This window comes from Brachyistius frenatus, unplaced genomic scaffold (assembly GCF_029030835.1).
Source record: "Brachyistius frenatus isolate BFR_SWC_R1_liver_20210118 unplaced genomic scaffold, ASM2903083v1 Contig_2, whole genome shotgun sequence".
NCBI lineage: Eukaryota > Metazoa > Chordata > Actinopteri > Embiotocidae > Brachyistius > Brachyistius frenatus.
In genome coordinates, this window is record NW_027210601.1 from 4,514,567 (window position 1) to 4,529,786 (window position 15,220).

The 15,220-nt window shown below is 41.3% G+C and overlaps 2 protein-coding genes across 2 annotated transcripts in view; both read right to left on the reverse strand.

The window, feature by feature from the left end:
• On the reverse strand, nucleotides 1–4,035 carry polr1f (RNA polymerase I subunit F). The gene is made up of 4 exons (XM_069694758.1): nucleotides 3,718–4,035; nucleotides 2,542–2,683; nucleotides 1,912–2,120; nucleotides 1–1,165 (listed from the first exon to the last, which is right to left on the reverse strand). Exons 1-4 carry the CDS (start codon nucleotides 4,017–4,019, stop codon nucleotides 673–675), a joined length of 1,146 nt encoding a protein of 381 aa, XP_069550859.1. The 5' UTR covers nucleotides 4,020–4,035; the 3' UTR covers nucleotides 1–672.
• Nucleotides 4,036–5,809: 1,774 nt separating this feature from the next.
• LOC138618804 (transmembrane protein 196) overlaps nucleotides 5,810–15,220 on the reverse strand; it is a 29,022-nt gene continuing 19,611 nt past the window's right edge. Inside the window, exons 3-7 of the mRNA XM_069694796.1 lie at nucleotides 13,438–13,710; nucleotides 10,972–11,028; nucleotides 8,127–8,262; nucleotides 7,150–7,268; nucleotides 5,810–7,028 (exon numbers count right to left, since the gene is read on the reverse strand). Of these exons, the coding sequence (XP_069550897.1) occupies nucleotides 6,957–7,028; nucleotides 7,150–7,268; nucleotides 8,127–8,262; nucleotides 10,972–11,028; nucleotides 13,438–13,602 (549 nt within the window). The 5' untranslated portion in view covers nucleotides 13,603–13,710 and the 3' untranslated portion in view covers nucleotides 5,810–6,956. The remainder of the gene's footprint in view (nucleotides 7,029–7,149; nucleotides 7,269–8,126; nucleotides 8,263–10,971; nucleotides 11,029–13,437; nucleotides 13,711–15,220) is intronic.

Below are 15,220 nucleotides of genomic sequence, written 5' to 3' on the forward strand. Positions count from 1 at the left end.
TAAAAATCAAACATGTTTTATTGTTCATTTCTTTTGGTTCTCGGTCAAAGTGGACAACTCCATTAAAGACAAAAGGAAGCGAGTGAAACACCGTTATAAATTCATGACCGCACTGTTTGCTACTTCCAGGCTGGTGACAGAATATTATAAATTAATTAATAAAACATGTTCTCCTTCCCTTGCGGTTTTAATCGAGGCAATGCGTTCACAAATTGTATGGAGGCACATGAACAAGAGTCTTGACCTGAGCAGCCTCAGTTATCTGGCCTTTGTCCCTCCAACAAAAGAACAGCTACTATTTGACATCAATTTTTCATGCTCAGAGTGAGAAACTTTGTTCGCCATGTTAAACATATAAAATTAAATTCACCTCTGGACTTTTGGGTGCTGGTGTGTATGGACGAAGCAGTTTTGCTCCACCATCAGGCCATGTAGTGGAACTGCGATCGACTGAGGAACGGTCTCTCAGGTTTGGTCCTGCTCTCCGATCCTCTGTTTAAATGATTTTAAAGGAGCTTAATAGAAATCTTGCTTTTAAGAAAACTGTGTTCAACCATTAAGGCACATCAGTATTTTCCTCCAGACCCGTCATTGCCATTAACACGGTCAGTATCGCCTCAAATTATTCTACACAATTCACCATATTTCCAAACAGGAACTTTAATTCTGTTTTTAAGCAAACTGCTCAATGTCACCTTTCCTCTTCTTCTTGGATTTTCTAGGTTCGGTGTCTTCACTAAAACATGACGTGATGTCATCTCCAATTTCATGCTTCCTTTTGTTGCTCGGCTTGTCACTCAGGTAACCACTGGAGTTGCTCCCATGGATTTCCATGCGAGACAGCTCGACCTGCTCCTCTTCTTCTTTCAGACATTTTTCCTTTTTCTTTTTCTTCTTCTTTTTCTCACCAGCTTCGCCGCCGTTTGCCTCGTCCGTCGTCCCGTTCAGTTGCAGTGTTGCACTGCTGTCATGCTGACACTGTTTGCTTGATATGTCTTCTTCTGTCTCCTCCTCTTTGACTTTGACTTTCTTCTTTTTCTTCTTGGGGGTGTCATCAGGAGACTCCTGGGTGGGTTCTGTGGTCGGCTCAGCGTATTGTGGTTCTGGTTGGTCTGCAGGAACACTGAACTCTGCGCTCTCACCCATAGCCAGCAGCTCCTGCACCCTGAGACACAAAGACAAAAACACAATAATCAATCAAGGGTGTAAAAACATACTGAAAAAAAAAACCCAACATACCATCTTTTTGTACAACAAAAAAATGGCCTGATGTGAAGTTAGATTTTTAAGCTTTGAATTCGGGCTGTTGAAAAATACAACCTAAATATTTTTAGTCAAATGGATGATTCACAATTTGAATTGTTTTGGTCTCCCTTTCTCTCAAAACTAGACACCCTTCCTCATAACATGGGCTACATGTGTGCATGAATGTGTGTATGAAGCCAACCAAAGAAAAGAACCACAAGTGATCCCACTACACATAGCAAACAAAGAAAAACCACCAGGAGCAGCTACAAGGCTGCCACTGAGCATTATTTGTTGAATAATAATAATACAACAAAAAAAACATTTTAAATGAAGTAACTAAATATCAGGCGAACAAACATTTATATTGATCGTACAACAAATCTTATCTTCATGTTTAACTACACATGTAGGCTGTTATTTTAATTGAAAAATGGAAACAAGTTCATGGTAACTCCTGACATTTTCACTGCACAAATAACCCAAAGAGCAAAACTGTCAAACATTACGTCTTCATGATTCATTGACCCGTGCTACTTTAAAATAATTTAATATCAATATTTTCACGCTAATGATTAAAACAGGCTGCGTGATGGTTATTATTCAGTGTGATGAAATACAGAAAACCCAGATTAGTTTTGCCTCGAAACACCACTGTGCACTTGCCTGGTCCTGTCCAGTCGTCCTCTGATCAGCAGCACGCCTGCAGTGTCAGCATCCAGGGCAGTCACCTCAAACTCCAGCTCTGCTCCAATTCTCGGCCCTGCGTCCCTCCAGGTTTCCACGGTGACCAGGTTCGGTTTCGGGATGCTGGCGTTGAAACAGCCGTGCACCAGGCAGCCCACGTGGCTTACTCCCAATTTATTCACCTTACCCTTTGAAAATAAATGAACTGTTCTGTGTTTGGTTTATATTTCTGTGGATTGTATTTTTTTTTTTTTTTTTTTGGACAATAGTTATTTGGAAAACACTTAAAATACTGATGCTTTCCTGAGAAAATTGTTTAATTATTTTTCCTAATGTACCATATAAACCTGTTAATATAATATATATAATGTCACTACTATGTTCACGAGTCAATATATTGTATTAACTCGTGAATACAACATCAATAAATACAGTCAAAAGTAGGTCGTTTTTCAAAAGGTACTATGAGTTTTATCCAGACCTACTTATTTCTGACTTTGAGGTTACAAATCTTTGTCAAACAGAGTATTGCCTCAACGCACAGAAACACACCGAGTGAGTATTATAAGCAGCTCTAGATGATATAAATAATATAAATGTAAATCTCACCAGTAGTTTCTGTCCCTTTTTGGGCTGAAATACGATGAAGTTGGCTTGTATGTCCATGTGGATGTAGCCGCTGTCGTCGTGAATGTTTCCATGCTGGCCCACTATCCTGATGTTGTCATAAGCTAAGGGTACTCCATTTAAACTGTGAGATACAAATACAATGAATTGAAGAAGTTCGGTGCAAAATGGTTTCATCCAACTTAATTATCACAATGTGCACGGACAGTTTTCACATCATCTCCTTTGAAGAGACCACAAATGAACTCCAACATAGATCACTGAAATCACACATCTGTTATTGCTGTTGTCATCTTGTGCTTAAATGCACACACAGAATTGCATTACTGCCACTAAGGGATTCTCAAACAAAACAATAACAAAAGATGATGTTATATAATCATGAAAAGTAGGATCATGACAAGCCATCTTTAGCTTCGCAGTTAGCAACGGATTTCTAAGGGTTTAAACATTGTTGGAACCATTTGGGATTATCCAACTCAACAAAATAACATCTACGTGGTCACTTTTAGACATTTTACAGCAGGAAAGTGACAAGAAAAAAAAAAAGGAAAGAAAATAAGATACCTTTAAACAGATAATTGACTCATCAATTAGTCGATTAGCTGATTCATAATGGACGATAATTTCTTGAATTTCTTTCATGGTATATTACATCAAGGACAACTTCATGTGGACACGACAAACCGGGGGATTGAAACTACCAACCCTTTTTTGATCAGTGGGAAACCTGCACTACCATCTGAGCCACAGCCGCCCCAGTGCCTGAGGATGACTTGATTTCATACATAGGAGGTTATATAGTAAATATTATAGACCAACCAGTCGTTTTGTACCAGTTGAGTTACGTTTACAGGTTCAACACAACTGTGAAAAGATAGTTTTGGTTGCCAAAAAGCGATTGCTGCTCCTTCCTCGTGATGGAAATCAGTTTTTGACACATCGGTACAAGCAGGGTGTCCCAAATGTAGTGGTGAGTGTATACATATAATTGAACATTGTCATCTTGAGGTCATGCCACTTTAATAGAACAGACCTGAGCAATTTCTGAACCACATGGACACAGAACAGACAGGCTGCAGCTGCACAGCAGGGACATCTGAAAACGTTTGGACGTTTGGAGGACGCGTGGTGTCCCGCGTTTTGTTTGGTTCTTACCTCTGGGAGAACTTGAGCAGTTCTGCTTCCAGCTCCTCCTGTAAACCCGTCCTCCTTTTGTTCAGATACACGGGCGGCAGGGCGATATGTCTCCGGTGTGTGTTCATCACCAGACACGAGTAAGGCGCTGACAGCAGCTCCGAGGCGGCGGCGAACGACGGAATCGCACACGAGACGACGCCCGCGTCTTTGTCCGGTACAGGAGACACTTCGTCGGGTTGGACAGGAGTGCACGTTGCGGGTATCCGACCTGACATTTTCACATGTTTTGAGTCGTCTTCAGCGTGCTCTAAGTTCGCCATGCTGTTTAGGGAGACCGGAAGACGAACCAGGCGTAATATCCGCTTTGAGGAAAGTCGAACAGCTGTTCAAAACGAAACACATTTATTTACGTTTCCCCCTGCTGGTGAGGCGGTGAAATGGCAGCATTGTTTATTTTTTTTATTTTTTAAATAGCAAAGAAAAAGAGACACATTCAGTGAAAACATTCAAAATATGCATATACATATAAGTTAATGATTCAATACTTCCCCAAATTGTGATATATATTATTTACCAGATATTTTAGATGGTGCTAAACAGACAATTGTCAAAAATATATTTTTGTTTTACTGTTTTAGAAACATAAATAATGTGAACATAAGTTTGAAAGCATCATTAAAATTGTGGATCTTAGATTGTGTTTCCAAAATATTTATAGACTTTTACAATCATTAATGAATTCAGACTATATAGTTGTTTAATAGTCTCTGCACAGTTGAGGACCTATAATGGCGAAGGGGAGTTTACAGGGTCCAGCAGATTCATGCCTCAGGCCCCCTTCAGGTTAACTCTTCCATATTCCCTGCCTGCAATTCAGACAGTAATTAGCCACAGACAAAGACAATTCTCTGTTCTTTTTCACTTGGAACAACATTTTACCAAATAAGAATTGAACAACTTTGTAATGACGTGAGTGTCAAATGATACAACATATGCCTTTATTGTTGCAAGCAGTTACTAGGATTCTTTTGCATAAGTGATAAATAAAATTTGTGAAAATTATATATTTTCTTAACGATCTGCCCTTTGTTATGTCAAATTCAGGTTGTGTATTGACAGGCCTGCAAGGATGCTGCTGTAAAGCTGTTCATCTGATAAGAGACGCTCATTGATTCTGTATCCTGTTTTTACCTGCAGAGCCACATTAAGATCATAAGGGTGACCTGCGGTGTCAATTAGTGCAACTAGTGCACGCTGACACTGACAGAGACACACGCGCGCGCACACACACACCCCACACACACACACTCAAATGTCCTGCCACACACAGACACATGGACAGAAAAATACACTGACTCGTGCACAGACAAATCTTATGTTACTGTTTTCTGATAGAGCAGCACCACAGGAGGTCACATGATTCTGCATTCCTCTCTCTATTACACACACACACACACACACACACACACACACACACACACACACACACACACACACACACACACACACACACACACACACACACACACACACACACACACACACACACACACACACACACACACACACAGGAATTGCATATCTGGTGCTGTGGGGCGCCATGGCCCGCTCCTGTTTGTTGTCACAGTGATAAATAGTGACGTGGTTTCTTAGTCAGCAAGAGCTCTGCCTCTGCTGCTGTGGGCCCCAGTTAACACACACATAAATGCACACACACACAAAAGCACACATACACCACTGTTAGATGCTTCTGGAATAGGCAAACACCATAATGATGTATTGAGCAGCATGATGTTGTCTGAGCAATTGCATATCTTCACTAGAGGTCACAGCTGTGTGTGTGTGTGTGTGTGTGTGTGTGTGTGTGTGTGTGTGTGTGTGTGTGTGTGTGTGTGTGTGTGTGTGTGTGTGTGTGTGTGTGTGTGTGTGTGTGTGTGTGTGCGTGCGTGCGTGCGTGCGTGCACATGAGTGTCCATGACACTGTTTTATTTATTGCTGTTTTTCCTTCTGCTTTGTGAAGCAATACTTTCAGGTTTGAGAGGAGCTATGAAACAGATTTACTTCATCACTTGACTTTACGACAAGTGTGGGAATCCTGAACAGCGCCGAAAGCATCATTGTGTTAAACTGCCTACTCGCAGGGGATGCAGCGACTTCCTAAATCCTGCTCAGCATTGATTATGTTGACAGTGTGGTGTGCAGGTTGTTTCTGTGTGATTACGACATTAAAGTTTTGAAGATTAACTACAACCATTGACTGGAAAATAAACATTTAATGTATTGACTGAAGTGCTGTAACCTGGCTACTTTTTGTAAGTCGCTCTCACACACACGCACGCACACACGCACACACACACACACACACACACACACACACACACACACACACACACACACACACACACACACACACACACACACACACACACACACACACACACACACACTGATGCATATTGTACACACATTTGAATACTAAAGTGAGTCATCACTCTTGTGTGACAAGCCGAATCTGCATATTTTGTGATCATGACACCAAACTCAGCGTGATTATATCAATTAATCTCTCAAATATTAATCAATACAAAAAAGTATTCAACAAAAGTACTCCAACTCTTCTGAAATAATCCATGCAAGTGGTCCATCCCTCAGATTAGTCATACTTCAATTGAATTCACTTCATAAGAAGCATTATAAAAATATGTTTGATTTATAGGTACCTGATATACAAGCATTGATATACAGTACAGTACATTGAGCATCACAGTATTTTCATGTCAAAGCATTCCATTATCAGACAATACATACAGTTTACTGAAAGCTACCTCAATATCTGCATTCCATAAACCAATAACAAAACAGAAAAAGAGAATAAAGACAAGGAGGCTGTAAAAGCAGTCGCTCTTCAAAACAAGCTGCATGCTGGGTTTGTGCCCATCACTTTGAGGGATCCGATTGGATAAAATCTATCCCTCCTGCTCATTAGTTTAAGGATCACATGATGTCACGGAGCTGTTTGTCACCTGATTTGTCATCCAAACAACTGCTGACCATCCTGACTTTGGTTTGAGAGGAACAGAGGCTCTTTTGACCCATGTTTGCATATCGATTCTGAATCCAAGGCGAGAGACCTAGTTCAACTCCTGGATCCAGTCAAATGGTGCAGGATATGTGAAGCTGTATCTACTGTCTGACAGCAGGCGTTTATGTAACTGTCTCTGTTTTAATGTGTGCAAGTCGCCTCTGGTATGATGTCATCAAGGTGATGCCGTGGTGTGTCCATTGTAGGAGATCTGAGGAATGCCGTTGCTGGAGTTGTCCAGGACCTCCTGATAGGGACAAACACAAACAGACTTCATGTATTAATATGCACTTCTTACACCTGTTGAAGCTAAATGACATGTTCTCAACAAGCTGATCAATTTGCTCTTTTCTGCTGCCATGTCCTACCTTCTCTGTCATCTCGTGTGAATGGTGCAGCGAGTGTTCCCTCTCTAGAAACATCCTCTGCTGCTCAGAGCTGGCTAGGCGACAGGTGAGCCATGTGGACAAGGTACAGGACGAGATCCCTGGACAAGACAGGAAGAGGGAAACCATGCTACAGAAACAATAGAGGGATTCTTTTCTATTCCACTTGTGTAGCCCTGTTGGTCTGTTGCTCCAAACTTAAATACCACAACGAGCATTGGATGGATTGCTTTGAATCAAAAACAAAAATCCACAGTCGAAGAGGATCATCAAAGTCAGCAGAATTCTTTCAAGCAGGGCAAAGTCTTCACAAATCTAGTACAATATCTCAACGTCTGTTTTCAGCAGACGTTTGTACAAACACCAGAGAATGGATATGAACGACTTTGATGATCTCCTGACTTTTTCTGACACTCCATCAGGAGATGAATATTTGTCATTTTTTGATGAAAAGTCTAAAACAATTAATGAAACAATTGAAGAGAAATTTGGTTCAGACATTCGTGACCCCCGCAGGATGAGAGGTAAAAAGTTGATTTTTGCAACATCATCAGGTCAGAAGATGTCACCACTTTTGATGAAATACCTGAAACACAAATGACTTTCCTATCAGCCTCAGCTGTACTTGTCCCCATGGTATCCTGATTAGCATGCTAGCATATTTTAGCATGCTGGTGTTAGCATTTAGCTCCAAGCACAGCCTCACAGAGTGGCTGACATTACTGTTAGTCATGTCAACACAAGACAAGAAGTGGAGTGGTAAGAGACACAAATTTAAGAGGAGGCAGAAGAAGAGAGATTAGTGGGACTGGATTAATGGAGGTTGTAGAGACGGAGCGTGGACAAGTGTGATTCATAATCATTAAATAACATTCGTATATAATGATAGTGTACACATGCATGCAGCAGACATTAACATTTTCAGTTGTGTTGCATTGCATTTTTTTTGTTTTGTTTACCCAAACAGGCCACAGTCATGGCAGCCAGGTGGATTGAGTGCATCGAGTCCGGCCGTTTGTTCAGCGCCCGAACAAACTGGAAGTTGAGGATCCCGCCAATCAGACCACAGATGCAGCACGCTGAAAACAGGATCATCTGAACGACAGAGAGAGGGAGAGAGAGAAAGAGACAAGGGTTTATGTTAATGCCAACGGCAGAATTGATGTCCTATCAACAAAACTGTAAACAAACTGACAAAATGTGATGAGATAGGAGATAAACAAACTACTACTGAGCTCCCATCCCAATCATTCTGCTATTTTGACAACGACTGTGGTGATGAGTAATGCGTATCAGTCAAAATAAATCTCATTTCCTATTAGAAAATTGGATTGCTCTCAAAGCAGAGTGTCTCTTCCAGAAATATTGCACGGCTTGTAAATATGCTTGCATCAGTCACTTGCGGTATTTGTGCATGTGTGTGTCTGATTTGTGTTGGAGACAGTAGGTGAGGTTTTCCTTTCAGTATGAAATAAATCACATTTGATGGATTCCGTCCTTACAATCGTAATAAGCATCAGGAAAACTCAAACCCAGTTTGAGGAGATAATTTCTGTTTCAGCAGAATCTGATGGGGAAATGATTGAAGTTCCATTACTTTACTATCAAAATAATAAAATCAAATTGATTCAATTCTACTTCCAGTTTATTATGGATGCATGTGTGTGCGTGTGTGTTGTGTCTGGAGTTCTCTTTCATTGCTCCCAGTACAGATGCCGTTAGTGCCTTTAACCGCATGGAAAAGGGCATCTCCAATTTCAGTCATTACCCGGTGAAGTGTGGAAAGCGGCTGGCAGGGGTCCGGAGACAAACCAACCTAATACAATCATCACCCCACAGGCAGACAGGGAGCGAGGGGGATGGAAGGAGATGAGGAGAGGAAGATGGATGGAGTCAGAGCATCGGAATGACCGGGATGATGAGACTGAATGGCGATGGATTAGAGTGATGGGGAAGGGAAAGGCACGAGGAGAAAGAGATGTAGACAAAGACGAAAGCTGGGAATAGATAGGGTGAGACAGAGGGAAGGAAAGGTTGAGCGATGTCTCTGTTACAGCAGATTGTGCTGACATTGATCCATCATTAGTGCCGTCCCTGCAGGAGACAGAGAGTCAGAGAGAAACACGAGGACTTGGAGACACTGAGAGACTGTAAAAAAGACAGAAAGAGCGAGAGAGAGAGCGAGACAGAAGAGAGGTGACTGCTTGTCTCCTCTGATTTCCTCAGACGTCTCTTTCAGAACACACTGTATGCACCTGCTCGCAGGACAACACACAGACACACACACACACACACACACACACACACACACACACACACACACACACACACACACACACACACACACACACACACACACACACACACACACACACACACACACACACACACACACACACACACACACTAGGGTGTTCACAGTAATAGCAAACTTCCAGGGTTAGACTATGCAGACTTTTATGGTCAATATTCATGACACATATATTTTCAAACTTGCGAGTGTATGTTTATAATAAGAATATACTTCAGATTGAATGAAGGGGCAATCAAAAAGTTCCAAGACTGCTCCTTTTGCACGTGAATGGAGTGGAGCACAATGACATCCACGGAGCAGGGGGAAGCTACAACTTTTGTGAGTAAGTACTCCAATTTAAGTCGCTTGATCACCGGCAGCACGAGTTAAACACGTTTTTGTGACCACTGGTATGTGGGGAACAGAAAGAAGCAGGCGAGAAAGGAGTGTGTGGAGCAATGATTGTGTTGTTGCGGATGAGAAACTCATTGGTTTTGTGATCCCTTCAGAGTTGAGGTCTTATGCACTGAACACGTCAGAACATCACAGTTGAACTTCGTGTTGACAGTCTGACCCTGGGGAACAAATTCCTAGTGCACAAACCATGCATGTAGAAACCCACCTGGTTGCATTCCTGACCTGCTGTGACTTTTCTGGTTTAGAACCGTGATGTTCTGCGCCTCTTGAAACACGAATGTCACTTAAAATACCTAAAACAACTCATTGCGGTAGGCTTTGTCAAGCATTTTAAAAGTCCTCGCTGTGGATTACAGGAGTTTGACACAAAATCTTATGTGCGCTCTCTGCTCATGTCCATGTTGAAAACACAGATGCGCTCGTGTCAATCGTTACAAAACATGTGTAACAGGTGCTGAAGTTGATCCAGTGATGTAACTTGGAATACTTACTCATGAAGGTTATAGCTTCCCTCTGCTCTGTGCATAGCACGTTGGTCCGTTTATTTTTGCATGCAACAGTAGCTTTCTGTGAACTTTTTGATCCTCTCTCTTTTACAGTTCATGTATATGTGATAATAAATTGGGTTTCATCTTCTGCATCTCTGAAAGGCTCTTTTGCTCCTCATCAAATGGCAGTCATTCAAATTTTTTTGACTCTGAATCTATACTGAAATGTGTTTCCAGTCACCTTTGGCATCATGAAATCTGTAGTAGAAGACAGTGATATCATGAATACAGTCTATGAATTAAAAGGGATTCAAAAATTGCAGCACACAACACAGTTAGACGTGAAGACTGATACTGCTCTTGAGTGGATATAATCTTGTAGTCCAACCCGGGGAAAAAAAGTTAGCTTAGCTTTTTCGACAAACTACTCCTTTAAAACACTTGGACTTCCCCTGCGTCACATCACTTGACAGCTTATACATTGGAAAAGGCTTGTGTTGTTGATACACCACAACCTTAAGGACATAAGAAAGCAGAAAAAGAAATTCCTGGGTTTATAATTTATAACCAACCCGACCCTGAAATATTCAGTATATATGTACTTACAATAAGGCCTGTCCTCTTCCGAGCACACAGCACTCCACACATCCCACAGACCAGAAACTGGAAAAAGAACAAAACAACAAAGGGTTACAAGCTTCAAAAGCTCTAGTTAGTTGCCATCAGTAAAATTACTGTTCAGAAACTATCTGAAATTTTAAATGTTTTTCGCCCCCCCCCCCCCCCCCCCTCTTGAAGACAGGAAATGTGAATGTGTTCTTGATGCTCTGTCATCCATGTGCAAATTTTCTCCCTCTAAAAATAGTGTGTCTTCCTAGAGAGCCATATTGTCCTGGTAGGCAGGAATTCAGGCTGCACTGGAACAGCATGGTGGTGTATTGTGCTGGCAGAATGAGCTTACAAGTGAGACAGCTCAGCGAGCATTGTTTTGCTGAAAGTTGTGGGAAGCATAGTGATTGTGTGTGTGTGTGTGTGTGTGTGTGTGTGTGTGTGTGTGTGTGTGTGTGTGTGTGTGTGTGTGTGTGTGTGTGTGTGTGTGTGTGTGTGTGTGTGTGTGTGTAAAGGGAGAGTTTGGCTTCCCCTTATTTTCAACATCAGAATCAGTATCACTACTGTAGCGGTTATAGTTTTAATGCCATTTATTGAAAATATGGGCACACCCAATCACCAGACAGGTCCACTTCTTTGCTTCTATTTTGGAGATTTTAGCATTATTCCATGGTCTTCATCAGTTCAATCAATCAATCAATTTGTTAATTTAGCAAGTCTTCATCAAGCTACTTGTATTTGGTTTACAATTAATATTGTAAGACAAACAAAAGTTTAAATGGATTTTTCAGTATTTACAAAAAACAGTTATTATTTAATTTACATCTGTGACAGCTAAATTCAACATTGAGGATGTTCAGAAATGGATGGATTTAACAAAAGAATATGTCTCTTGTTTTAGAAACATCACTGATCAAGTTTGCTGTTTGTTGAAAAAAAACTTGGAGTGAAACAGATTTGGAATAGACAGTATTAAACTAACTATTCAAGTAATCTTATGTGTGAAGAAACTCCTTCATAATTTGAACTAAAGTCACAGAAAAATATCATAAATTATACAATGATCAGTCTCCTGTTAAAGCAGGACCCTAAATCTACATCCTCAAACATTGGACATCCAATTTACTGTGAGGACAGTGGTCAATCAGTCTTATTAACTCACAGGCCATGAAAGCAGATCTAAACCTTTAGGTAATCATGAGACAAGGGTGACTGACTCAGCAAACAGAGCTCAACAGCTGTGAGCTTCAACACAAGGACGTCATATTGTGTAATATCTTTGCAGCAACTTCAAACACTGCACAGTGGAAGCACTCACAAGGTACCTGCACTCATGCTCAGATTTTTAACCTATTTACTGTGGTGTCACTAATAACTTTCTTCCTCTTCCTGTCTGACACAGGCACAGTCTTTCAGATGTTTCAAACTTTGTTTGAGCTCCAGGCATTTACTGTAATTCTCAACAGAAAATAGACAGAATTTCCATAAATGGAGCGGCAGTCACAATAAAGCAGCTGACTCAAGGTATACGGATACTTAAAATGTCAGAAACCCACCTTTAACCGTTTCCCGGTAAAATCAAGACAATGAGGCTGAGAGCGGCAGTGTGACCGCAGGAGACATATGCAGACGACTCAGAGGATCATTGGGTGTAAAAGCTTTGACCCTTCTGAGCAGCACTGAGCAGCAATTCAAGCATGAATTGGTGGAACCAAAGTTAAGTTCTGGTGCAGCAGGACAAATGGCAGTGTGTCTGAAGTGCACACATGAAGTGCTTTCAACATGACCACAACAAACATAAATAAAGATGTGTTTGGTCTTCTCCACAGCCTGGAGCAGTGGAAAACAAAAAGGTGGACAAATAACATCCAGTTTTACTGATAAAAAGTAAACTAAATGAATAGATATCAGCCCTGTGACACACCTTCCTCAAACCAACATTTGAATGAAGCTAAAAAGCAAAAACTTGAAGGAAATATGAACTTTTTAGGAAAAATACAGATTTATTTCCTGATTTTACAGTGTTTTCAAATGTTTTGTTAAATCGTATTTTTAGTTACAGTTGCCCTCATTATAACAGTATGTAAACTTTAACACTCTTGGAAACATCTTTGAAATAAAATCCTCTGTAAACACAGAGTAGTAGCCAATTACAACTTCATGTAAGCTACTGACTTCCAGCCAATGGCCATAATGAAAACAACCATTAACCTAATTTCAAAGTAGATTTAATCTTTCTTTTCCCGCTATAAGAACAACTCATGTTGTCTTATTTAATTTGAATACTTGGAAATATGCAACCTACTGTGAACGTGTCTCAAAACCAAAAGAAGGGTTCATTAAAAAGGCAGATAGTTCCCCTGAGTTTAAACTGCGTCTCAAGCTCCCTCCACATCCCTGGAGATACTTAATCATCTAGTGCTAGCAGAAAAAGTATAATGACAATTATTGTCCAGGACGTACACAGAGTCCACTCCAGACCGGTGAAGCGTCGCCCTGCTGCGGCTTGTGCTCGCCCCGGACCCAGCTGATGCCCACGGCTCCCAGGACGATGCTCGCCACACCCAGGCCAACCTCCACCACAGACAGCAGGAGCAGGCTCCACAGGATCTTGCGGCTGGAGCACATCCTGCCCCGGGCATCTCTCCGGCTCCAGCAGGAGGAGGCGGCAGGACGCGGATGAAGGCAAAAGAGGAGTCCGCTTCTCGGTGTTCCGAGGGCGGCGCGGCTCTACTGCTTCATACCCGATGGGAAAAGAGGGGTTTATCAGAGCAAGTAAATCCAAGTAGAATAGATAGCTGGAGAGTTGCGGAAGAGGTTGAAATTGGAGGTGTGAGAAGGCTGGCTCTGCGGGTGGATATTATTGGAAATAGAGAGCGCTCAGCTGAAGTTCCTCCGCTCGCAGAAGTGCGTCTGTGGCGCATGGAGCTATCCAAGGTACTTAAGCGCCACTGGAAACACACACACACACACACACACACACACACACACACACACACACACACACACACACACACACACACACACACACACACACACACACACACACACACACACACACACACACACACAGAGAGAGAGAGAGTCCAGGGACGTGGCCATGGCATTAGTCTCAACCTCCGCCCCCTTGTGGAAACATTCAAACACCATAGGCAGATTATTGTGGACAGCTGTCATGGGCATTCAGTCCTCAGGCTCATTCAGTTTCTGATATTAAATGGACCTAACCCACAGACTTTGAAACTGAAAAGACAAGGCAAGCAGCACCTTAATGACAAGACTCTTTACAGAAGATATAAATTGGCATTTAGATGGAATGTAAAACAAAATTATATTGATACATGTTTAAAAAAAGAAAAAAAAAAGAAAAGGAAAATAGAATATAGAATCAGAAAAAAAAAAAAAATCAAAATTACTTTAACAAATGTCAGCGCCGAACACAAAGCTTTTAAGAGCTATGCTTGTTCATCCTTTTTATTCCCAGTTTTGGATGATGAGATCACTGTGTCTTCAACCTTACATACAACCTTTACCTGCCAGACTGGTAGAACTGCAACATCTTATTCGCCCTACCTCTTTTCCTCCAACAAGCACAATAAACTAGAAACAACTTAGACTACAAGTATGCTGCTCTTCATGTTTCAGTCTTTTGTGCCCAACAGTTATAGAGGAAACACAGTGACATCAGTGTTTACAAAAGTACCAAAATAAACACATTTGGAAATTAAGTTACTTCAGTATAATTTAATAAACAAAAAAATCTCAAGAGTGACACAAATATAAATCAAAGTCAATTCACCTCAAAACTCATGCGAGATATAGACATTATTCTCAAGTATTGTTTAAAAGATCTATTTCTTTGTTTCACCCAGGCCGATATTTTTATTATGCAAAGCACTGATTAACTAAAATCAACTAATCATTTGACCTCTTGTCCTATCCCCTCTTGTGGATCCAGTTCTCAAATCACACCTCACAGTGATGTCAGCATCTCCACTGTATAGTTCAGTGTCGAGCTGAACAGGTTATGAAAACCTGGTTTCTTTGCTGTGTCCGTTGGGGATTCCACATCGAACGAACCCACTTCTGAAAAGCTGGATGAGGACCCTGTGGCATGCTTTAAAAATGGCAGTCTATATCTCCATGGAAAAGAAAACCCCTCCCAGTGCTTTGATCACCCTGCACACAAGGGATCTGTCATCTGTCAGAACAATACTGTTGATGTTGGCGAAGGTAAAGCACGCTT

Coding starts and splice junctions, on each gene's coding strand:
- polr1f (XM_069694758.1), bottom strand. CDS start 4,019: ATGGCGAACTTAGAGCACGCTGAAGACGACTCAAAACATGTGAAAATG. Junction 2,684..3,717: donor CTGCTCAAGTTCTCCCAGAG/GTAAGAACCAAA, acceptor TGTATCTCACAG/TTTAAATGGAGTACCCTTAG. Junction 1,166..1,911: donor GGACGACTGGACAGGACCAG/GCAAGTGCACAG, acceptor TTTGTGTCTCAG/GGTGCAGGAGCTGCTGGCTA.